Source organism: Cervus elaphus, chromosome 27, assembly GCF_910594005.1.
Source record: "Cervus elaphus chromosome 27, mCerEla1.1, whole genome shotgun sequence".
Lineage (NCBI taxonomy): Eukaryota > Metazoa > Chordata > Mammalia > Artiodactyla > Cervidae > Cervus > Cervus elaphus.
The window spans coordinates 12886701-12913296 of NC_057841.1; the positions used below are offsets into that span (position 1 = coordinate 12886701).

Below are 26596 nucleotides of genomic sequence, written 5' to 3' on the forward strand. Positions count from 1 at the left end.
CTCCTCTGTCCATGGGATTCTCCAAGCAAAAATACTGGAGTGGGTTGCCATTTCCTTCTCCACATGAGTGGGATCACTGCTCTCTTGAGAGACCCCACATTGCTTCCAGCCCCATCTCAACCCATGAGGAGACAAAGAAGTCTGCCTTCCCCTGACCATGTGGGCACCTTCATTTTTGACTTCCATCTTCCAGAACTGTGATGAAATCACATTTTGTTGTTGATAATGAGCCCCGCCCCAGTCCGTGATCATTGTTATAGAAGGCTGAGCACATTAAGGCAGAAATGGAGGTGGGGTTATTGAATGTATTTTCAGGAATGAAAGCAGAAAGAAAATGGAATGGGATATATTGGTAATTTGTGCTGGCTGGTCTTCCCCGCCCCCCAGGATAGACACAAAAGCATGAAAAAGGAAAAATGATTTATTTTTAATGATTCTAATGCTCTATCAATTCGATCTTACCTTATTTCTTTACTAATTTTCACTTTAGATTGAGGAAAACTCTACTCATATTGTCGCTAGAGTGTTTTGAACACTAAGATCTTTTTTTCATTGGAGGATGATTGCTTACAATGTCGTGTTAGTTTCTGCTATACAACGTGAATCAGCTACACGTACAGGTGTGTTCCCTCCCGCTTGTGTCTCCCTTCTACCCCATCCGACCCCTCTAGGTCACCGCAGAGCACCAAGCTGCTTCCCACCACCTAGCTGTTTCACATATGGTGGTGTATATATGTCAACCCTACTCTTTCAATCTGTCCCACTCCCTCCTTTCCCCACTGTGTCCATAGTTCTGTTCTCTACATTTGTGTCTCTCTTCCTGCCCTGCAAATAGGTTCATCAGTACCATTTTTCTACATTCTGTGTCTGTGTTAGTCACTCATTTGTGTCCAACTCTTTGAGACCCCCGTGGACTGCAGCCCACCAGGCTTCTCTGTCCATGGGATTTCCCATGCAAGAGTCCTGGAGTGGGTTGCTATTTCTTTCTCCAGGGGATCTTCCTGACCCAGGGATTGAATCTGGGTCTCCTGGACTGCAGGCAGATTCTTTACTGTCTGAGCCATGTTTGATATTTGTTTTTCTCTTTCTGACTTACTTCACTCCGTAAAACAGGCTCTAGGTTCATGGACCTCACTTCAACAGACTCAAATTCATTCCTTTTTAAGGCTAAGAGTCCATTGTTTATATGTACTACAGCTTCTTTATCTATTCATCTGTAGATGGACATCTAGGTTGCTTCCATGTACTGGCTATTGTAAAGAGTACTGCTATAAGCTATGAGTACTATATCTTTTTGAATTGTGATTTTCTCAGGGTACCCAGTAGTGAGATCGCTTGGTCCACTAACTAGATCTTAAAGGTTTTCAACACACATGCAGAAAAAGTAATTATGTGAGATGATGGAAGTGTTAAACTAACCTTATTGCAGTAATCATTTCACAACATACGTGTGTATCAAATCGTCACATTGCACACCTTAAAATTCCACAATATTACATGTCAATTAGATCTCAATAAAAGCTGGAATTTTTTTAAAAAAGTATCTTTTGATACAAGAAATATTTAAGTATGTTTGACTTTGATAGCTTACGGTGAACGGTGTTGGATTCATGATCTCCAAAGAAGATTTAGCTTTGGGACCAGAGACCAGGCTCGACCACTCAGGGCTCTCGTGTGGCAGTTTTATTACAGTGAAAAGGGGCAGAGAAATCTTCTGACATAGACATCAGAAGGGGGCAGAGAATGCCCCCCTCGCTAGTCTTTAGCAAGGGTATTATATACTTTTTAATTAGTTATTACTATAAATCAAAAGAAAGTCTCAAGTTTGTGAAAATTTTACCAGACCCACTCCCACAATTTACGTTTTAGGGTAACAGGATTAGAATTAACAATAGAAAGATCCTACCAGACCCACTCCCATAATTTACATTCTAAAATACCAAGATTAGTCAAAAGGTTTTCAGGAAGGAGAAACTGTCCTCAAGCAAAATACATTTTTGTTATATAATCTGTAGTACAGAGTTTAAACTAAGTTGTTTGTTGTAAAATCATCAGTTCCGAGCTTAAAGGGGAAAAAAACCCAAACTCTTTTATGTGACTAAGACTAAGGAATGTAGGGGGGGGAAAATGTTCGTCCTTTCCTCCTCCTCCTGGAGAATTCCAGACCCCTATCTCCTCCTTGAGAACCCCAGACCCCTCTCTCCTCGGGGACCCCTGGACTTCTTATCAACCTGCCTAGGAATTGACTCTCTCAATGTTAAGGCTATATATTTTGGATAAAGAAAATAAAACTAGGAAAGGAATTGGTGTAGTAAGACTGATTCTGTAAGGCAGAGCAGGTGAGTTTTATAAAGATTAACAATGTCCTGTGTTCTAATGGGACATCCACAAGCTATTCCTTCCTTTGGTTTGATCCAGATTACTTGAATTCTTTACTTTTTGTAGTTCTGTTGTTCTCTATTTTTCTCTGCCTCCCTGAAAAATAATTTCTGTATGCTCAGTCATGGCAGAGTGTAATTTCCTTACAGATGGGAGCTTGTCTTCTGAAGAAATTAAACACACTGAGCAGACTCTCACCCATAATAAAAAGCTACCAGAAGGTCTAACTGCAGTCACAGACTCAAGGAAGTAGATGAAGCATCATTTCCTCTTTCCGCTTAGTACATAAGAATCCAGAATAGTTTTTTGCTTCATGACTCTGAACATAAACACCATTTTTCTTTACATAAAAGAAGCCTACAAAGAAAAAAAAAAAACGTTGCTTTTCAAAACACTTTTTAGTGGTGGACATTTTATTAGTCTTGGGATGAATGTTTTACTTCCCTTGAATTGGGAAACCACTCTCAGGGAATTTGAGAATAATTATTTCAATATAAGGGTGTAGAGCTCCTGAACTTGCATAATTTCCCATAAGAAAAATTAAATCAGGATTATGTAAGTATATCACTACAAGTCCAGTTGGCCCTGAGGCAATGCCTGGGAAGAAGTAAAGATGCCTTCCATCAGCCACAAAAATCAGGCTAGCCTCAAGCTCTGCTTACCCTCAACAGTCTTACTTCAGTGATCATTTGGAGTAAGACCACAAATACATAAACTGTCCATGGTGTTGAAGAGATTTAAACATGAAAAGCAATAGACTATTTTACCAAAACCCAAGCATAGAGCAAGAAAATGAAAGGGAAGAAAATCACTATATTAAAAGCAAGAGAGGTTGGATAATACCTAATCCATCTAGACTTGGCCCTCAGTGGAGCCAAGTGATTCTTGGAAGAAAACAGAATCAACAGTGAGGCTAGAATTATTTGAATGAATAGCCTACATTCATCAACTTTTTCATATGGATGGTCATTTTTCCTTTCCCAAGACACCCCAGGAGGAATTATTAGAAGCCCTTTAGATTCCCTAGCCAAACTATAGTTCTTAGCCATGATATTTTCATGTTAGTACAAATGATATAAACCATCAGCTAGCTTCTCCTCTCTCACTACTGTCTATACAGTATACTGATACTTCCTGTCCAGCACTCAAATAATATGGGATCTTACTCATATTTGCACCTATTTTTTTCTCCCTTCCTGCCATTCCCCCACAAACTCCCCCCACACTGACTCACTAAAACACCCAAACATCAGTGACTGTGTCTGTCTCCTCTGTCCCCAGAGTATTCTTAAGTTAATAATGAAAAATTACAACAGAAATTTATATGCATAGATGTTTATTGCAATAATATGTACAATATTTAAAGATATGAAAGAAAAATGTTTACCAGTGGAATAACATCCAATAATATAATCATACCTTAGAATATTATAATCCAAAAATGGTGCTTTAGTAATGTTAAATAGCAAAATATTTAAAAATAATTTTGGATAAAAAGCAGGGTCAAATCTACATAGATATAATTGTGGTTATATTATGTAATCATGTAATTAGCATATAGATATATATTTATTACATGCATAATTCTAAGAGTGTTTGTGTGTGTCCAGAGAGAGGTTGTATAGAACAGACATTATATACCTGAGTATGGACTCCGGAGTCTGGCTGCCTGACTGTGAATCCCAGTTTTGTACTTAATAGGCAAATTACTTAAGCTCTCTTTTCCTCAGTTTCATCCTTTTTGAAATGGGGAAAATAAACACACGGTTGATATTGAGATTAGATGGTTGAATTCTACTTGCTCTTCATTTGTCAAGTTGTGTCCGACTCTTTGTGACCCCATGGACTGCAGCAGGTTTCCCTGTCTCTCACTATTTCCTGGAGTTTGCTCAAACTCATGTCCTGTGAGTCAATGATATTATCTAATCATCTCATCCTCGGTCACCCTCTTCTCCTCCTGCCTCAGTCTTTGCCAGCATCAGGGTCTTTCCTAATGAGTCAGCAGTTCGCATCAGGTGGCCAAAGTATTGCAGCTTCAGCTTCAGCATCAGTACTTCTACGCAGAATTCTACTTAGAACAATGCATAACAGAGAATAAATATGCAATTCTTAGTTCTTAGGATCATCCAAATACATACACACATTATAAGTACACAAAATGAACCTATGCATACACATAGACACTTGCAAAACTATGCAAAATCGAGCAAAGTGTTACCAGTATTTTTGACTTTTGAGATGGTGAATAACTTTTGTGATTACATGTTTTTTCTATTTTCTGAGGTTTTCTGGAATGCAAAAATATACTTTCATAATCAAAAACAATTTTGCATGGTATTTAAGAACAGATGGATTGAGTTATACACATATAGTACATATGCTTAAAATACAATATTATATTAAAAATACAATACTGCTTAAAGCAATGCTCAGCATATAGGATGCTGTATTAAGTTAATATAAACGGTAAATTGAGGAAATGGACATAGTAATTAGTAACTAGAGAATATTTAGCCCAAGGGATCTACAAGAAAGGAAGTTAAAAATGGAATCGTAGAAGGCGAAATCAGTCAAAGACTTAAGTATATATTTGATAGGCAGCATCAAAGAAACTTGTACAAAGTCAGAAAATCTGTAACAAGAAAAAATAAGCCTCATGGCCAAATTTAGATTCCAGATAAATTGGGAAAATAAGATCAGAGTAAATGGGGTTAAATTTGTTTGAAAGAGGAAAAACTTTTACATGATCCTGGAATAAGGAATATAGGGTGGGGTGTCGGTATGTAAAAATTTGTATTTTAAAAAGCCAAAAGGTAGTCCTATTTTTATTTTTTTGAGGAACGTGCATACTGTTTTCCATGGTGGCTTCACCAATTACATTCCCAGCAACAGTACTAAGCTTCTTTTTCTCCACATCATCGCCAATGCTTATTATTTCTTGTCTTTTTGAAAACAGGCATTCTGACAGCAATGAGTTGCTGTATCATTGTAGTTTTGATTTGCATTTCCTTGATAATCCAGCAATTCCACTCCTGGGTATTTATCCAGAGAAAATGAAAACAGTAATTCAAAAAGATATATATGCCCTGACATTCATAGCGGCATGGTCAAGATATGGAAGCAACATAAGTGTCGTTCAACAGATGAATGGCAAAGATGTCACACACACGCACACACACACACACACACACACACACACACACACACACACACACACACACACACTGGTGTATTACTCAACCATAAATGTTTATGACCACATGGATGAACCTGGAGGGTACTATGCTTAGTGAAGTAAGTCAAACAGAGAAAGACAAATGCAGTATATTTTCACTTACATGTGGAATCTAAAACATAATACAAATAAATATAATAGAAACAGGCCCAGAGAACAAACTAGTGGTTACCAGAGATGAGAGTGAGTGTAAAGGCTGACAAGATAGGCAAAGGGGATTAAGAGGTAGAAACTACTAGGTATAAATTAAGATAGAAGTATATAATAGATAGCATAAGGAATATAGCCAGTATTTCATAATAGCCTTATAAACTATAAAAAGTCACTGCTATACCCCTGAAACTAATAGTAATAGTATAAGGCAACTCTACTTCAATAAAAATAAATAACAGAAACATTGAAAATGAATAATCCATACACTCTGAGAAATCAAAAGCGAGGTGGGTGGGTGCAGGTTGCCTCTGGAGAAGGGCAAACCTGCAGAGAATGCTGATGGCTCCAGGTGGAGACTGTGGAGAGGGGGCTAAGGATGGATGAAGACCTTCAGCTCCAGTAAAGGTCAAGTGAGGACACTGGTCTAAACCAATAAACTTCAGAAGTGGTAACTCATGGATATATACATACATATGAAGAAAATACATAAAGGCAAGGCTGGACTTTCACGGGGTGGATCATTTCATTCCCATTTATATTTCCCTGACACAGTCATTCTGTAGCTAATTAAATAATAGTTTTCAGGCTCTCAAATACCTCATATGATTCAATGAAAATCTAGCAAAGTTTGAAACTTTCTCAATAATTCTATTTGTTGATATTAGTAACAGTATAATATATGTTTTTATAACAAGCAAGTGTCTAGACGTATTTTACATTTAATCCCCTGTCCAAATAAGTTTCTCTAATATATGACTAGTTATGAAAGAATTTCAGGAATTAAATAAAAAATATCAGTTGGCCATCTATAAGTTTTAATATACTAATATTATAGTCTCTTATTATCATAACCAATGTTTATTAGATCTGTAAATATAGTGCTAATAAAATCCACCAGATACCATTGGCCCCTCAATGAAAATATTTGTGGGAATTCATGGGTCCATGAAATTACATCTGAAAATTTTATTAATGCTAAGTCAACATTTCAGATTTTTTAATTTGATATTTTAATTTAATAAAAATACACACTAAATTTTAGATTCTATGGCAAAACTTTAGAATTTAAATTATGTGGCCAGAATTAATATTTGATTATTTGATTTAAAGGGATGAGATATTTATCTTTATATACCCAAAGGTAATAGATTTAATAAATTTAGTAAATAAAGCTAACATAATGAAATGAGGTATAATATAAGCAGAAGATTTGGTAGTATAGGTTGATTTTAATTCTTAACTATCTTAGAGGAGTTAAAAGCAATTTAGCTAATCTTCATTTCTTTTCTCCCTCCCAGAATCACATTTTGTTCTTTGTTTCTGCACTAGCAACTCTATTGCAAATAGATAAATGAGGCAAGAATATTATAGTAATTTGACTGACCTTATTTTCCATAGAGATAAAAAGTAACAAATACAATAAAATATAATTTTGTGGGAGTTCTATCAGAAATCAGCTGGCATTTATGAGCTTGGTATTATTTTCAACCAAAGGGGAAATTCAGATTTGTATGGGTCTCTGAGATTTTTCTGCTTACAGTTAAAAAATGCAAATTCTGTCAACTTCCTGCTTACACACATGCAAATCAATCTATATAACTTAAACTACTTCCTTTTTCCTTAATCTCTTTTCAAAATGGGAATTTCTAAAAGCAGAAGACATGTTCTTAAGAGTTGAAATGACGTGTCATCATTAATTTTTGCTATTTGAGGTTGTCAATTGCATATGTCATAGAAATGATTAATCATCAAAATTTAATAACCAGAAGTAAACAGGGAACATCAACTGTGCTGCTAGAAAATTATCTGTGATTGAATCAATATTTTTGTCTTCACATTTGAATGTGTAAGCAAGTTTTACAGCCAGAGTTCTGTAGTGTTCTTGACAGACGTGGCAATAATAATAAGGTAATATTGTAAATCTCAAAGAGTGTGTGACTCTACTACTTAGTTTCTTAGGCATCAACTCCGAGGTGCCAACTGATGATATAAAACTCAGACACAAACTTGTGCAGTATCAATGTCAAAATTAAATCTTAAATCACGAAAAACACACCAACAATGGAAATCACTTAAAATGTAAAATTCAACAGAAATAGTATAGTTCATTGACATGATCTGCATTTTCTCCTAATCAGGACAATTTCAATAGAAACATTTTTAAAATTACAATTAAGGTTATTTAGCATGTAGCTATGGAAGGAAGAAAATACCTTATGTAAAATATTTAAATAAGGAAATGTAAGTCTGCACATAAAGGGCATTTTCAAAGTGTAACATATGGAATTTATCAGAAAAATGAAATTAGAATGTACAGACTTTCAGCTTAATTTTAAAAAGACAAAAATGTACCAAAAAGATGTTCATAAATATTATATAATAGATTGCAATTTAACAATATACATTCTAGATGCCTTAAAGGATGATAGACAATATTTAGGTGCTAATGGTTTATATTAGAATTGAAGAACAACACAGAATCTAATTGTTCCATATCCTGCATAATTTTTAGTTAGCTTAATCTGGTTATTGTGAAGAGTTAGACACTTACCCTTGAATTCAAGGCCATGTCTCTTGTCTTTAGAAGTCGCTATGGGTAAAAAAATGGGGAGATATTCCCTTAGATCAAATGCCGTGCTTTCACATTCTGAAGCATATTTCCATGCAAAAATGTATCAGTGAACTAAGATATTATAAAAATGAGGATAATATATAGAGCAGTATTTAGTATTTTGAGGACCTAAGTAAATGGGAATACCATAGAAGATGAAAAATATAGTGATAAATTATATTAATCCATCTATAGAGATAAGTTACATACTAACTATGTATATAAAGATCTTTTGTTTAAATCCATATCTTTTACCTGCCTCCAATCCTTTAATTCTTTTCACCAAGTTATGCTTTTATATATTAAAAGAATGTCCTGGCTATTGTAAACAGTACTGCAATGAACATTGGGGTACACGTGTCTTTTTGAGTTATGGTTTTCTCAGGGTACATGTTCATTAGTGGGATTGCTGGATCATCTGGTAGTTTTAGTTTCTTAAGGAGTCTCCATGCTGTTCTCATAGTGGCTGATTCAATTTACATTCCCACCAACAGTGCAAGAGTGTTCCCTCTTCTCCACACCCTTTCCAGTACTTATTGTTTATAAATTTCTTGATTATGGACATTCTGACTGTTGTGAGGTAATATCTCATTGTAGTTTTGATTTACATTTCTCTAATAATTAGTGATTTTGAGCATCTTTTCATGTGTTTGCTGGTCATCTGTATATCTTTGGAGATATGTCTATTTGGGTCTTTCGCCCAATTCTTGATTGGACTGTTTTTTAATACTGAGTTCCATGGGGCTGCTTGTATATTTTGAAAATTAATCTTTTGTCAGTTGCTAAGTTTTCAAAAATGCTTTGGATCTAACAGAAACAGAAGATATTAAAAAAAAAAAAAAAAAAACAGGCAGCAAGAAAACACAGAAGAACCACGCAAAAAGATCTTCATGACCCAGATAACCATGATGGTGTGATCACTCACCTACAGCCAGACATCTTGGAATGCAAAGTCAAGTAGGCCTTAGGAAGCATCATTATGAACAAAGCTAGCAGAGGTGATGGAATTCCAGTTGAGCTATTTGAAATCCTGAAAGATGGCGCTGTGAAAGTGCTGCACTCAATATGCCAGCAAATTTGGAAAACTCAGCAGTGGCCACAGGACTGGAAGAGGTCAGTTTTCATTCCAATCCCAAACAAAGGCAATGCCAAAGAATGTTCAAAGTACCACACAATTGCACTCATCTAACATGCTAGCAAAGTAACGCTCAAAATTCTCCATGCCAGGCTTCAGCAATACGTGAACTGTGAACTTCCAGATATTCAAGCTGGATTTAGAAAACACAGAGGAACCAGAGATCAAATTGTCAACATCTTCTGGATCATCGAAAAAGCAATAAAGTTCCAGAAAAATATCTACTTCCGCTTTATTGACTATGCCAAAGCCTTTGACTGTGTGGGTCACAACTGTGGAAAATTCTGAAAGAGATGGGAATACCAGACCACCTTACCTGCCTCTTGAGAAATCTGTATGCAAGTCAAGAAGCACCAGTTAGAACTGGACATGGAACAACATATGGTTCCAAATAGGGAAAGTGGTATGTCAAGGCTATATATTGTCATCCTGCTTATTTAACTTATATGCAGAGTGTATCATGTGAAATGCCAAGCTGGATGACGCACAAGCTGAAATCAAGATTGCCAGGATAAATATCAATAACCTCAGATACAGGGATACCACCCTTATGGCAGAAAGTGAAGAACTAAAGAACCTCTTGATGAAAGTGAAAGAGGAGAGTGAAAAAGTTGGCTTAAAACTCAACATTCAGAAAACTAAGACCATGGCATCCGGTCCCATCATTTCATGGCAAATAGATAGGGAAACAATGGAAACAGTGAGAGACTTTAGATTTTTGGCTCCAAAATCACTGCATATGGTGACTGCAGCCATGAAATTAAAAGATGCTTGCTCCTTGGAAGAAAAGCTATGAGCAACCTAGACAGCATAGTAAAAAGCAGAGATATTACTTTGCCAGCAAAGGTCCATCTAGTCATAGTAATGCTTTTTCCAGTAGTCATGTATGGATGTGAGAGTTAGTCTATAGAGAAAGCTGAGCGCTAAAGAATTGATGCTTTTGAACTGCGGTGTTGGAGAAGGCTCTCTAGAGTCCCTTGGACTGCAAGAAGATCCAACCAGTCTACCCTAAAGGAAATCAGTCCTGAGTATTCTTTGGAGGGACTGATGCTGAGGCTGAAACTCCAATACTTTGGCCACCTGATGTGAAGAACTGACTCCTTGGAAAAGACCCTGATGTTGGGAAAGATTGAAGACAGGAGGAGAAGGGAACGACAGAGGATTAAATGGTTGGATGGCATCACAGACTGGATGGACATGAGTTTGAGCAAGCTCCAGGAGCTGGTGATGGACAGGGAAGCCTGGTGTGCTGCAGTCCATGGGGTCACAAAGAGTCACATGACTGAGCAACTGAACGGAAGTTGGCAAATATTTTCTCCCATTCCGAGGGTTGTCTTTTCATCTTGCTTATGGTTTCCTTGACTGTGCAAAACTCTTAAGTTTAATTAGGTACTGTTTATTTTTTCATTATTCTTGGGGGGGGGGTGGGTCAGAAAGGATTTTGCTGTGATTTATGTCAAAGAGTGTTCTCCCTGTGTTTTCCTTTAAGAGTTTTATAATGTGTGACCTTACATTCGGGTCATACAGAGTGAAGTAAATCAGAAAGAAAAAACAAATATATTAAAAGAATAGAAGTAATGACCACATGTGTATGTATATTTCTGTATGTCTGAAAACAGAACATTAAAAAGTGTTTCTGGTAGCTGCTTTAAGAATGCTCTTAAAAGCATAGCTTCACTGAAGTGTGAATGTGAGTTTCTTAGCTATACTATAAAATACAACACAATATTTAATGTACAATGTAGTTATTCATTCATGAGGTTGATGAAATTTAGCTCTAATTTCCTTTTCTCACTGTACCATGAAGAAATAAACAGTCACAAGATGATTTCATATTTTATAACTTCTCATTCATGGAAATAAGAAAAAATTTAGAAATATACAGACTATATAGAAAAGAGCAGATTAGTTCATTCACATTGAAGTTTGTCATCTCTAAATCAAAATAAGAGAATGATGAAGAAAATCTATTAAGAAACAATATAAATCAATATTAAATGCAAACAAGTAAGTGAGATGATTACCAGCTCATGTTCTTGTAAATAATGCAAGCATTTGTGTGCAAACACACACGGCCAAGAAAGATCAGAATCTTTGTTTGCTGTCTTGGAATTCCATCTTTTAAAATGTCAAAGCTTTCCTATCACAATATTCACTTTACCTTCAAAACTTAAATATAAGGCTTTACTCACATCAGCATTTGGATTCTGAACTCAGAAATAAAAGAACAGTGCTTCTGCTTCTATAGGTCTTATATACTATTACATTTTCAACCTGAATAGTGTAGGTTTCGAATATCTGTTAACTTATAAGTCTAGAAAAATTGGTAAATTGACACTGAGGTAACATTTCCTTATTTCTGCTCTCTGAAATGTCTTACTCAGTTTCGCCACCAAAAAGTTACCTTTTGCAAATGTGAAATACACAATATGACTTCTTTTATGAAATTTCAGCACAGAATTATCCAATCCAGCTGTCATGATAGTGTTTTTAAATAAAGGGAATGCAGTTAAGTATATAACATTTCTTTAATGGTAAATTGGTATTTTTATATTAAAATATTTCTTACACATGTGGAATGTTCCAGACATTGTTCTAAGTGTTTAGTATAAAGGAATGAGCAAGACAAACTATATTCTTGAAATAATGGAATTACCTTTCTTTCTTTTTTCCTTCTATCTGTCTGTCCATCCACCGATCCATTTATTTATCTATGACATATATGTGTGGATAACTGTTTATCAAAATAGCAAAAACATTACAGTCACAGAGGAAAAAAAAAGAGTCGGTGTTTAGTTATGTTCACTGTATTAGTTCATTTTTAAAGTAATATAAATTGTCAGAAGACATAATGCTCACCACCTGGCCTTGTTTTTAAATTTGTGATTTTTAAAATAGCTAAAAGAAATGTTCGTTGGAAAATGTTGTAGACATCCTTATAATATATTTGATTTTAATTGAAATACTGTCCAGGGGTGTTTATCTATGAACAAGTTGAACACATTCCATTTGCTTGCTATGCAGTTTTCCACAAGGTCAGAACATGGCTTATGATCTATGAAGCCAACATCCATTACCTTAATTATCATAGCTCTAAATGATTATCAATATCTGATAATGATTGAAGGCACTTCCTTTTTTGTTTTTTGCTTTCAGAAATAGCATACCTATTTTTGAAACTACTTGCTTTACTCTCTTCTATGTGAATATCAATACAATTTGATAAATTCCATGCAGATTTCTGTTGATATTCTGATTGGAAATGCATGAACTTAAAGATAAGTCTGGAGAGAAATGATATCCTTATTATAACATGTTATCCATTGTTTTGGTTTGTTCAGAGCCATATTTTAAATATTTTGTTCATAGACTTTGAATTGTTATTGGAATTTTTTCTTATATCTTTAGTTAATTGAACTTTTATCAAGAAAATTTAACTTTTCGTATTATGGGTCTGAACCTTGTCTTGGATATATATTTTGTCTGTATATAATAGCACGATTGCCTCTCTCTGCTTGCTTATTCATCTACTGTGGTACAACTTTGAATAGCAGATTTACTGGTTATTTTTGCTATTTTGGTTTCTGAACTCATGAGTTTAAATGATTCCCTGTAAATAATAATATTTGATATCTTTAAAGTAGAAATTCTAAGTAGAAAATGGAACTTCTCAAATATTCTTAGTTTTAACCATGAATATGGGTTAACATTTTAAAATTGTTTTATTATTTTTTATAATAATCATCCCATTTTCTGAGTTGAATTGGTAGAATATATTAATACATTTTTGATAGAGAACCTTTCTTGAATTCTGAGGATAAACACCATATGGTCATGATGAATATTTTATAACACTTCTAGGTTCCATGTGCCAAAATTATCACTTAGAATTTTTTCGCCCATAATCATACATAAATCTGTAATACTCTTATACTATTTTTATCGAGTTTAAGTTTTAATAATTTCCTGTCTCATAACATATGTCAGGAAATGTGCTTTTGAATTTCTCTAAAATGTTCTTTATCTGTTTCTTAAAGTTGATAAAACTCACCTATAAAAATAGGTGTTTCCTCCTTTTTTCTTGATCAGTTTTGTACAGGCTTTTGATAATGATGAGAAATTTGGGAGATTCTTCAGGTGTCGTGAATGTCTTTTCTCCCTTCTTCCCCACTTTATAAGTGATTCTTGCCACTCTGAGTCATTCATCATGGCCCACATTTGGATCCAGAGACAGGCAAACTCTTGCCTGCAGCTACACTGCTGCTTTACGTTTCTCTGTTGTTTCTGGCTAATGGAGAGTTTTATCTGTACCACTAAACATGCTTAGGTTTCTTAATGACTTTATAAAAACAGGTCTTATTTCTTACTGCTATGTTTAGAGGAAGCACGATCAATTGTATCATCTCACCATAGCATTTTGAAAAGGACTGCTTACATAGTCTCATGTCAGCATTTTACATATGAATGTGTAAATGATTGGTACTATTAGATTTCAGTATGATAGCTAAAACACCATTATATCATATATGGTTTCTATTTTTACTCACCCAGAATCTTAAAAGGATCCAATATGTAATTATACCACCAAACACTTCCATTTCCCCAGATTAATGAAGATCCATTGGCAGCAATTTGGAAAATGTAACTTACTGTGCTGAAATAATAACTCATATAGTGACCCATAAAAGTTAATACAATTTTAGAAGGGTCTAATATAGTCTCAAAGAAGAGCTGGGAGAAAGTGGGTCACTCTGTCAGCAAACCCAACAAATACATCCCAAAGAATAGCGGTAATAAAAATGATTCAGAAACAGGGACCACAGTAACAAAATAATTCAGTTTTGCAAATTGCTTCATGCATATAAAAGCAAACATCTGTGTCTATGATTAGTCTTTCATTTTACTTATTTTAAAAATATATATAAAAGTTCTTTAAAATTATTTATGATTAAGTGGGCAGTATTAGAACATTTCACTTGAAAACTAAAAATGCTTTCAAATGTGTTTTCTCACTTGACTGTTTTACAATTCTGTGAGACAGAGTATAGATACGTTTCTAAACCATGCACGCACACTGAGCTAAAGTGTGTTAAATAGATTTTCTATGTTTCATGAGTCTTCTTATTCAAAACAGTTACTGTTTACTGTAATGCATACATACACACAAAGATTTTCATTTCTTTTTTGACAATAATGGGCAGATGTGAACACTGTAGTTAAAATTTTTCACATATCTTTGTTAATGTTAGCTAAAAGACTCTCCTTTCATAAATTTGTCTTTTTAAGTCTATATTTTGACTCACATTCAAAATTCTTTAATGCAAATATGAATCATTAACTATGCACAGTGATAAATAGATCTAACATATAGCTCAAAGAATGCCAATAATGTTAAAGCATCCAAAATGGAATGTCACTTTGTAACACAGTAAGATGTAAGAATAATTTCATTTTTAATTATGACTTTGAGTAGTTGAATTTCAGAACAAATACAAAAGGAAAAAAATGTGTGTATCATTGTTGTCAGAATTCTTTTGTGAAATGAGAGGCCACTTGCCATAAGATTATAAGTAAAACATTTCAATAGAAGGCTTAAATTATATAAATTTTAATAATTCTATAAAATTTAATAAACTATATAAATTTAAAATAATAAGAATTGTCTGAAAATAGAATATAATTCCTTGTGAAATAGTGAGTCCCTGATTCTGGAATGATTCAAGTATAGGTGATGTTATCAAAAGGGTTATTAAATCAGTATGGTGGTTGGATAGGTAATCTTTGCGATTTCTTCCAGTTCCAATTCTTAAAGATTCTTTGAAAATTTTAATTTTTAAACCTCCAGATGTTGACTTTGGAAGCTCCTTCTTTCTGAAGTTAAATATTATATACTTTTCTTTGATTCAGTGAATATTTCTCTAACACCTATTATGTACCACATACCATGTAATATCACTGGACACAAAGTGGTAATTAAAACAAAGACATGATCCCTGTCTTCATGATGTTTACATATGGAAAATATAGATATTAAAAGCATACACCTATATATAAGTGGGAAATCACATTATGGTATGTGGCTTGAACCAGAAGATTAGGATGCTGTGAGATTAAGGGTAAAGTTCGATGGGATCAGGAAATGCCTCACCAAGAAAGTGACACTTAAGCTGTCACCTGAAACTACAGAAAGAAGTCAGGGAAAGAATGATGAGCATGTCACAGTCATAAAAAAAAAAAAAAATCAGGCTGCTAAAAGTATAGCTGTGGGTAAAATTTTGGAGATGCAGAAATTAAAAAAAAAAATCGGTATTGCTGAAACATAAAGAAGAAACAGAGATGTACATAGAAAACCATTTAGAAAGCTTACATCATTCCAAGTATTGGAAGGAGTTCAAATATTTACTCATAAGTTTAATGAGAAGCTACTGAAAAATTTCACTCAGAGAGGGACATAATATGTTATATTTCTAGAATTCTACTCTCTAAAATATGTGCTGAAACTGGAGCTATGAGTTGAAGGTTAGTGTAGGAATCCAGGGAAGAGTTTATGATAATTTAGACCTGAGTGGTAGCAGAAAGATGGGGAGAAAATTTGAACATAAAAGATTTAATTGAATTTTCCGATTTATTGGGAATGGCTGAAGTATATGTGAAGAACTAATAGTTTCTGAGCAAGATGAAATAGCTGGTATCAAACTTACCCAACTGCTGTAAATAGTTATAAAAATGGGACAGAATGTATAAAATATATATAAAAACACATTTGAAAGCAATGGGTTATGCTGTGAATTTTAGAAGGGAAGTATCTGAAGTGGGACCTACACTAAACCTGCACGTCTCATGAGGAACATTTTTCAAAATGCTGCACGGAGAATAGGGTCCTACAGAGAACACTGGTCTCGGTGAGTGCAGGAGACACAGATCAGAGTCCGGGGCTGTGGGAGTGGTGGGGTTTAGGTGGCAAAGTATCATGAGAAAAGGAGACAGACACACTCCAAATGTCTGCATGGACTGTGTCCTAAGTCCTCTAACAGATCCTGTGTTGACCATGTGCAAGACTCGACTCTGGAAGGTCCTGCAGAGAACAGATACCGAGGAGCTGAGAGCTTTAGAGATCTCACTGTTCTGGGGATAAGCTGAGGTTCCTTCCTGGTTGTACTGGAGAAACCCTGATATACACATTAAGACTTGCACTTGAGACACCAGAAACACTATTCCTACAAGCAAAATCATGCTTTAGTTGTAAATTGTTGTTCAGTCACTAAGTTGTGTCCAACTCTTTGTGACCCCATGGACTGCAACATGCCAGGCTTCCCTGTCCTTCTCTATCTCCTGGAGTTTGTTCTAACTCATGTCCACTGGGTCATCCAAGCACCTCATCCTCTGGGGATCAATTAAAGGACATCAGTGCTAAAATGGATTAACACCAGGCTCCAACCATGTCTTAGTCTGTTGAGGCTGCCATAACAAGATACCACAGGGTAGATTACAAACACACTTACTGAGATACCTTATAATGTATGAATATTATACAATTTGAGGGGCATGGAGTAAAATAATGAAACGGACATACACTTGAATTTGAGTAACTCAAAATTTAAATAATTCTGCATTTAAATAAGTATTTGTAAGGAATGCACTGTAAAATGTTATTGACACACATAACTTCCTTTTCCACACAATGTATTTCCGTTTTTCAGAGGTCAGACATTCCAGAAATTCACCAGTCACAATCAAACAACTAGAACAGTGTTATGACTGATATTTTCAATAGAATATAAGTAATCTCTACAGAGTTTATTTACATGCTCCCATTTTGGAGGAAGAGCACTGCAGACAAACTTTAACAAAACAATGCCATATGTTTTTTTTAATAAGCGGTAGAAAGGGACCATTTTAGGTTGCCCCAGTGGAAGCCAAAATTAATAATAATTAAGGAACATAAACTTTAAAAAGGTAATCCCAGACAATAAACTTCCCAAACAGGAAGGATCAGGTTGTTAGACTGTGGACTAGACTAGACTGTTGTTAGACTCCATCTCTCACTTCTTCAGTTCTTAAATAAGACAAAGGTCAGTTAAATCACAATAGCTGAACAGGGAAAATATATTTTCACCTTATGTCTTGATGATATCCATTACTGAAAATACATTGTCAACAGAAAATAAGGGGAAAACCTATAATAACATAATCTCCAAAAATAGATCTAATTGTGTTCAGTGATGACTGACCCAGAGACTTCTGCTCCACCATAGCTAAAACACAGAAAGGAACAGTAAACAATATGTTTCATATATGCATCCACTGAACAGAAATATTTTTAAGTTCTAAAGATTATTAACATTAATTGATATAAAGACATTGCTTCGCTGTCTCAATACAGAGCCGACAGTAAGTGGTAGCTGTTACTTCCTCAGTTATAATTTCAGTTAATTACATATGTTTGAGATTTTAAAATGTGTGTGCATTTTCCTATTATAGATGCCTAGAAGTACTATAATACTTCAGAAAACCATTTAGTTAATTTAGTTTATCTAGAATAGAAACTGGCTGTGCTTTCTCTTATATGGAATATGAGAATTAGTACAAAATAAATTTTGTTTTTCCTCAAATGTTTATTGCTATTTCTAGAAGGAAAGGATTTAAATACTCTGCCTCACAGCTTACTTCTGCACTTCAAGTGGTGGTCATTAACCCTATTTGTCTATCAGGCAACAGTCATGAGGTAGTATAAATTGAGATGTATTGCTCTAAGTATAAAGTAAGTATCAAAAAATTACAGCAGTCTTTTGTTATTAAGGTACAATTGACATATTTCAGGTGTACAACCTCATGATTCAATATCTGTATATATTATAAAGTAATTGCCACAATAAATCTAGTTAGCATGTACAACTACACAAGTTAGAATTTGTTTCTTTCAATGAGAACTTTTAAGACCTATTTTCTTAGCAACTTTATGTGTGCAGTAAGTGTGCAGAATTATTAACCCTAGTCACCATGCTGCACACTGCACGCCCATGATTATTTATTATATAATTGAAAGTTTGTACCTTTTGACCCCCTTCACCCATTTGACCCCTTTCCTCACCCTTAGAATCTGTCAACCACCAGTCTGTTCTCTGTATCTGTGAGCTTCATTTGTTTGTTTAGGTTCCCATCTAAGTGAGACCATATGGTTTCTGTCTTTTCTGACTTCTGTCACTTAGCATAGGGCCCTCAAGTTTCATTCATATTTTCCCAAATGGCAAGATTTTATTTTTTATGAATACATAATAGTTCACTGTAATTTGTATACACAGTATTTTCTTTATTACCTTATCCAGTGACGGACACTTAGGCTGCACCCATATCTTGGCTGTTCTTCCTGCGTGACTCAGACAGTAAAGAATCTGTCTGCAGTGCAGGAGATCTAAGTTCGATCCCTGGGTCGGGAAGATCCCCTGGAGGAAGGAATGGCTACCCACTCCAGTATTCCTGCCTGGAGAATTTCATGAACAGAGGAGCCTGGCAGGCTACAGTCCATGGGGTCACAAAGAGTCGGACACAACCAAGCAACTGACATTTTCTTTCACTTTCCTATCTTGGCTACTGAAAATCATGCTGCAGTAAACATAAGGGTGAAGAAATTCTCTTGTTAATGTTTTCATTTTCTTCAGATAAATAACTGGAAGTAAAATTGCTGGATCACATGGCAGTTCTATGTTTAATTTTTTGAGGAATGCCATTATTGCTTTCCATAGTTTCTGTGCTGATCACATTCCTACCAGCAGAGCCCAGAGCTCCCTCTCCTCCACATGCTTGCTGGCATTTGGTGTTTCTTGTCTTTTTGATGGTACCACTCTAACAGATGTCAGGAGATAACTCACTGAGGTTCTATTTGCATTTCCCTGATGATTAGTGATGTTGAATAGTTTTTCATGCACCTGTTGGCCATCTGTATGTCTTCTTTGGAAAAATGTCTATTCAGATCCTCTGCCCATATTTTAATTGGATTGTTTGGTGTTTTGCTATTGAGTTTTACGAGTCCCTTCTATGCTTTGGTTATTACCCCATAACAGAATGATGATTTGCAGATATTTTCTCCTGTTCCCAAACTGCCTATTTATTTTGTTGATGGTTTCCTTTGCTATGCGGAAGCTTTCCAGTTTGATGTAGTCTCACTTGTTTATTTTTGCTTTTGTTTTTGGTGTTAGAATCATTGCCAAGACCAGTGTCAAGGAGGTTACTGCCTATGTTTTCTTCTAAGAGTTTTATCATCTCAGATACTTACTTCAAGTCTTCCATCCACTTTAAGGTATTTTGTGTGTATGGTGTAAGATAGAGGTCCAATTTCACTCTTTTGCATTTGAATTCCCGGTTTTCCCAGTACCATGTATGGAAGAGACTGTTCCTTCCTGAACATATATTCTTGGCTTCTTTGTTGTAAATTAATTGACCATATATGTGTAGGTTTATCTGTGAGCTCAGCATTCAGTTCCATTGATCTGTGTCTGTTTTTATGTCAAAATCATAAATTTTTTTGCTTACTATCACTTTAATATAATTTGAAATCAGGAAGTATGATGCCTCCAGCTTTGTTCTTCTTTCTCAAGATGATTTTGGCTATTCAAGGTCTTTATGGTTCCATACTAATTTTAGTTTTTTGGTGTGTATTTCTGTGGAAAATGTCAGTGGAATTTTGATCGAGGTTATATTGAATCTGTAGATTGCTTTGAGTAGGATGGCTGTTTTAACTGTTAATTCTTCTAATCCATGATTATGGACTATCTTTCCATTTATCTTTTTTATATTTATTGTACGTTGATAGTTGGCAATATGTTGAATATGTTAGGTTGAGTAAAATGTAATTTCAGAAATTCCTTCCTTTTAAAAATGCAGCTCGTATCTGGCTCACATTGTATTTCTGTTGCACGGTGACATTTGAAACTTTAATTTTTAATACTGAAAATAAGGAGAAGCAAGGATAGGTATTTTTCTGGTCAGCTCCTTTTCAGGAAACTCTTAATATTCTTTAGTAATGCTAATCTGCTGATCTAATCCATTATGGAAGCCACGTAAAGTCTTAGAAATAAGAGCTGATGATGTACATTAAACAATTTTCTGTATTTGTTTTTAAGGTCATTTATAACACTGTTTTATTATCCATTATTTGGTATTGACAATGCACTGCATTAAATCCCAAGTAACATTTAATTTACCTATAGCAACCACAGTGCAATTCTAGACCATAAACCATAGGAAAAAAATAGCAGTTGACTGTCATTGCATAACACACATTTATGGCTATAAAAGACTTTTACTCCAAGTACCAATGGGATTATTATACCATAGTCTAGCTGTGGCAGTATAAAGCATACCACAAGGAGAGCCAAGGAGAAAACCTTGAACACAGAGGGTCTAAAGTCAAGTATTTATGCCATATATCCTAAAGTCGTTCAGAGTCTTTTTCTTTCTTGCCAAGAGTTCCTGTCAAAATAGGAGGAGAGGATTATTCTGGCAGAAAAGAGATAGAAAGCACGGGTGGGAGTTGGAAGCCATTCACTGGGTGATAGAAGGGCTGCCAAACTAAATGATGCATGCTCCTCTGATACAAAGGGTGAGGAAAAAATTAAAAGTAGCACAGAAAGCAGACAGGCTAAGCAGGGCTGCGTGAGAGCCAGAACGACAGAAAAGGAAACCAAAGACCAGATGATGCTTGGGTGGGCAGCTGGGTCCTGCCATTTCTTCTCTCTATATGGAAGAATGGAAACCCTGTCTTCTCTCTATACCAAAAATTACCCTTTGCCAGTGCTGCTCAAATGCTTTAAAATTTTGCAATGTTTAATAGGTATTTTAATAGGAAGGTGTCAGAGTATTTCAAATATGACAAAGACAGTGCTGCCAAATTGCTATAGATCTCCTTGCTTAAAAACCAACAGCTGGAACAAATTTTATTCTTCCCCTCAGTCTCTCTGACTCACTGTTTAAATTGTCAAGGTAACTGTCATTTTGTGATAAGCTGAACTAGTGATGTTTTCTCTATCGTTAGGATCACATGTTATGAAGGCTATGGAACTTTTAGAAAATGAATTGATAATAATGTAGGTACTTTGACCTGAATAAATATCTCCTCATATAAGAAGAGTTAAGTCAACAAAACACTTAATAGGAAAAAAAAAAAAGAAAAAAAGTGAGAACATTTCATCCAAGGAAAAAATATCAAGATAAGGAAAGGATATAATATTGTGAGAAGTTAGAATAAAATAAAATAAATACCCAAAGGAAAGTTAAATTTTGAAATTCTATGTGTGTGTGTTTAATTCTGTTAGGCATCTCCTATAAGACGTGATGTGAGATGGCCTTTATGATAGAGACATGGGACATTATTAGGGAAGCTATTGTAGTTAATGACCAAAAGGGGGGCGAACCAAAAAAAACTGTCTAACATAAGAGAAAGACAAAAGAAAACCCATAAAACAGATTTTAAAATTGTCTTGAGTGCAGAGTACTAGCAGCTATGAAAACTGAACCAAGTTGAAAAGCTGTCTCAGTATTCAGAGGAAACAAGTATCTAAGAGTTAAAAGTGCATGGAGATAATGTAATTGATACAGTGAAAAAACATGGCAAAGCAGACATCTACTGACATTTCTGAAGGAATAATGAATGGTCTTGAAGTGGAAAGAAAACATAGAAAAATAAAAATACACAAGAAATAATATCACATCTCTCTTTCTCAACTGAAATTTAAGGACTTGCACATGCAGATTAAATGTACTCTTCACAATTACATCTAACTTAAATCAACTATACTTCAATTAAAAAAAGCTACATCTAACTTATTAGCTACAAATTTACCTTGGAATAGTTTCTTTTCATAGAGTCAAAGAATAAGACTAATGTTAGTACTTATGTAGCAAAAAAAAAAAAAGAGAGACAAACATTAAATTAATGACAGATATCTCTTGTATAACAACAGCATAGCAGAACGGTGTTTATTGATGGCACTATTTTGTGAACCTAGAGTTATATTCAACCCCAAGTTGTTTTTCACATATAAAAACAATTGGAGGTGCTTATCCTTCTTGGACAAATTTATGAGACATGTCTCCCAGAAAACTGAGTGAGGAGCCAAAATAAAGAGATCAGTAAGAGCCAGATCAAATGTCAGTTAAACTTTACTACTAATTAAGAGTGCAAATAAAAATACTTAAATATGCTTTCATTTAAAAAATGCAAATACCAAAACATCTTAAAAGTATGGTCAACACAGAAAATATGGATCTGAGTCTGATCCCTGGTAAATAAATTAGCAAATATGAATTGGGAAGTGTCACAGTTAGTCTAAGTTTAAATTTATATGAAATTATGACTTTATTTTGCTGTATGGAAAAGATAAAGGAATTGTCTCTCACACAGAGACCTCAATCACCTGAAAAGTGACATAAATTTAGGGGCTTAGAAATACCAAAAGTGTGGAGTTGGTTGACTACAAATATAAAAAATGGTGAGTCATTGATTTAAATCTAAAGTGTAACAATTACACGGGCTTCCCTGGTGACTCAGTGGTAAAGAATCTTCCAGCCAAGCAGGAGACACAGGTTTGATCCCTTGGTCAGGAAGATATCCTGGAGGAGGAAATGGCAACCCACTCCATTATTCATACCTGAGAAATCCCATGGACAAAGAAGTCTGGCAGGCTACAGTCCATGGGGTCGAAAATTGGACAAGACTTTGTGAGCAAACAACAAGAGTTATAAACTGAAAATCAGGGTAAATGTATTTAATAAAACTATAAATATATATATATATCTAGTTTATGTATTTTTACTCAATTTCTAGAAGGGCAGGAGGAACAAAGTCAAATATTACAACAGATAATTCTTCATGGGGGGGATATTTAAAAAACGTAATTTTATCCTTCACTTTAATTACAGAGATATAATCAAGGGGGTCAAGATTTTAAAAATAACTTAAATGACTTTTGTAGAAGTGAAAGCAAGAAATATAACTCCCAGGCCCAGTGCAGAGGAAAAAACATAAAAGCAATACTGCGCGGCATGATCCCTATAGGAAAACACAGAATGCGTAGACAACATCAGGCATGCCAAAGTAATAAAGAAAAGAATGCATACTAATTTGTGAGTTATGACATTTTTGTTAATATTTCAAAACCTGTAGTAAAGGATGAAACATAGACTTCAAGTAACATTATTTATATTCCGTATAAAAGAGGCACAAGAGTGGATCTAGGGAAAGATAACATCTTACAGAAAAACCCGAAGAAACTTTAGGGCCACCCCAATGTGATGAGACAGGGAAAGAGTGGTTGAAGTTGTGGTGAAGAACGGATTAAGTCTTCATCCAGTAACGAGTTCTCAAGAGAGAATATAAAAAGAATAGTAGGAAAATCATGTCATATTGGGCTTTCCTTGTGGCTCAGCCCTTTCATACTGTTCACGGGGTTCTCAAGGCAGGAATACTGAAGTGGTTTGCCATTCTGTTCTCCAAGGAGATCCAGCTAGTCCATCCTAAAGGAAATCAGTCCTGAATATTCATTGAATATTCACTGGAAGGACAGATGCTGAAGCCGAAACTCCAATACTTTGGCCACCTGATGCAAAGAACTGACTCACTGGAAAAGACTCTGATGCTGGGGAAGATTGAAGGCGAGCAGAGGGGGATGACAGAGAATGAGATGATTGGATGGCATCACTGATTTAATGGACATGAGTTTGAGTAAACTCCGGAAGTTGGTGATGGACAGGGTAGCCTGGCGTGCTGCAGTCCATGGGGTCACAAAGAGTCGGACATGAATGAGTGAGTGAGCTGATCTAAGCTGCACCTGCAATGCGGGAGACCTGGGTTCGATCCCTGGGTTGGGAAGATCCCCTGGAGAAGAGAAAGGTTACCCACTGCTGTAATTCTGGCCTGGAGAATTCCATGGATTGTGTATAGTCCATGGGGTTACAAAGTCAGACATGACTGAGCAACTTTCACTTTCACTTTCATGTAATATAGATACATGAGAATAACTAGCAGGAAAAGCACCTAAGATGCTTAAACGTAGTTGGCTCTGAGGAATGAGCCTTTGATTAAAATAAATTTTAAAATTTCACGGAATGAAATGTTATAATTTATAGCTTCTGAGATGTGCATTTGCTTAAAAAGGCCTTTCCCAAATGACAACAAAGTCTAATACTTTCACTGTTTGCTTTTGTTCTCTTTTTAAAATTTACTTGTAGTTTATTTTGTATGGCTTGTTATTGATGCTTCTTTAAAATTTTTTTATCTAACTCTTTCAGATTTATTTTTAATGCTACTAATTTAAATGATCTTAGGCAGAGGGCTAATGACCTCATTCTCTCTGTCCAAAATCATAACTCCATTATGTTGTAATGAGGAAAACATGAAAAATTTAATCTTTAGTGTTCAGCATTATTTTACAGGTATCATAAATATCACCAATGACATTATCATTGCCAAATAGATTTAGTCAAATTAAAGCATATTTTTTTTTGTAGTTGTTGCAGAGTTTGAATTTTTAAAACATAAAGGGAATTTTATGTAAGAGGGATCAGTAATCCTTCCTCAGAGGCTTAACTCTAGTCCTCAGTGGATTCCTGTAAAAGTTTCTCACATTAGCCAAGTGTCAGTAGAATGATGTAATCCTACTGAAATCCGTGTTGTTCATACTTTCCTTCTAGATCTTTTCCAGTCTCTGAGGCTGGGGCATCTGGCAGCACTGCCAAGCTTTCAGGTCACAAGCACTGATACTTCAGCACAAGTGCACTGAGAAACACCCAATTGCCTGGCGGCAGGCAGCACTCGTTGACTGTTTCCCAGGTCCCAAATGCTTGTACTAACCATTGCCATTTTGGGTGTGGTGACTGAGATAAAAGACCAGGTTATAACTGGAATCAGAGTCCGCAGAAATTATTCTCATTCCAACCATTTGATGGGAAATAAGTGCAGTTGATCAAACCAGTCCATCGTAAAAGAAATCAACCCTGAATGTTCTTTGGAAGCTCTAATCTCTTGGCCATGTGATGCAAAGAGCCGACTCATCGGAAAAGACCCTGGTGCTGGGAAAGATTGAGGGCAGGAGGAGAAGGGGATGACAAAGGATGAGATGGTTGGATGGCATCACTGACTCAATGGACATGAGTTTGAGCAAGCTCTGGGAGATAGTGGAAGACAGGGAAGCCTGGCGTGCTGCAGTCCTTGGGGCTTCAAAGAGTCAGACATAACTTAGCAACTGAACAACAACAAAAGTACAGTTGATCCTTAAACAACTCAGATTTGAACTCTGTGGGTCTACTTGTATAAAGAAACTTTTTTGGTAATAAATAGTATAAAACTACAGGATCACTGGTTGGTTGAAGCTACTGATGATGAGAAACCAGATACAGAGGGCTCATTAAAATTATATATGGATTAACCCTAGAGTTGTTCAAGGGCCAAATGTATTGTCATTCTTACATTTTCAAAAATTACCTCAATTTTTGTTACTAATGTGTATACAATGTGTAGGCTCAGGGTGAATGTGACATTTGAATGAGAGTATTTTTTAGCTTCCAAATAAGCTTTCATACTTTCCTTTCATAAATAATGAGTCAGATTCTGGAAAACTTAATCCCCTCATAGCACTGCAGGAATAACTATTAAAATTATATATCAAAGAACTGAATTCTATTCAACAGTTAGACTGAGAGCTGTTTCTTAGATGTCACAATTAATCTCAGAGAATTTAGGCCAAAATATATTTAATATCTAGATAAATTGTTAGATTTTGTGTAAAAGCAGTATTTTCACTCAACCAACATATTCTGAGTTATCATTCACAGAGAATAAACAGACCTAAAAAAAGAGAACTGATAAAATCTGATTTTATGTAACTGAATTGATCATACCTCTAAGAGTATAATAAAATGTTCATTCACAAAATTCCAAATTACAGATCTGAATACTATTATCTATTTATGCTAAATTATAGCTTAATGTTAAAATGTCGTTTTAGTTTTTAGTTCAGATTCCTCTACTTAATCATCTCTTGTTACAGAGGATTGTCCAGCATCTTTCCAAAAAATATTTAATTTTGTT

The 26596-nt window shown here is 35.1% G+C and overlaps 1 protein-coding gene across 1 annotated transcript in view; it reads right to left on the bottom strand.

Annotated features, from left to right (window-relative positions):
- Positions 1 to 4392: 4392 nt before the first annotated feature.
- Positions 4393 to 26596, bottom strand: part of CCDC102B (coiled-coil domain containing 102B) — a 266641-nt gene continuing 244437 nt past the window's right edge. Inside the window, exons 10-11 of the mRNA XM_043889290.1 lie at positions 8319 to 8357; positions 4393 to 4447 (exon numbers count right to left, since the gene is read on the bottom strand). Of these exons, the coding sequence (XP_043745225.1) occupies positions 8348 to 8357 (10 nt within the window). The 3' untranslated portion in view covers positions 4393 to 4447; positions 8319 to 8347. The remainder of the gene's footprint in view (positions 4448 to 8318; positions 8358 to 26596) is intronic.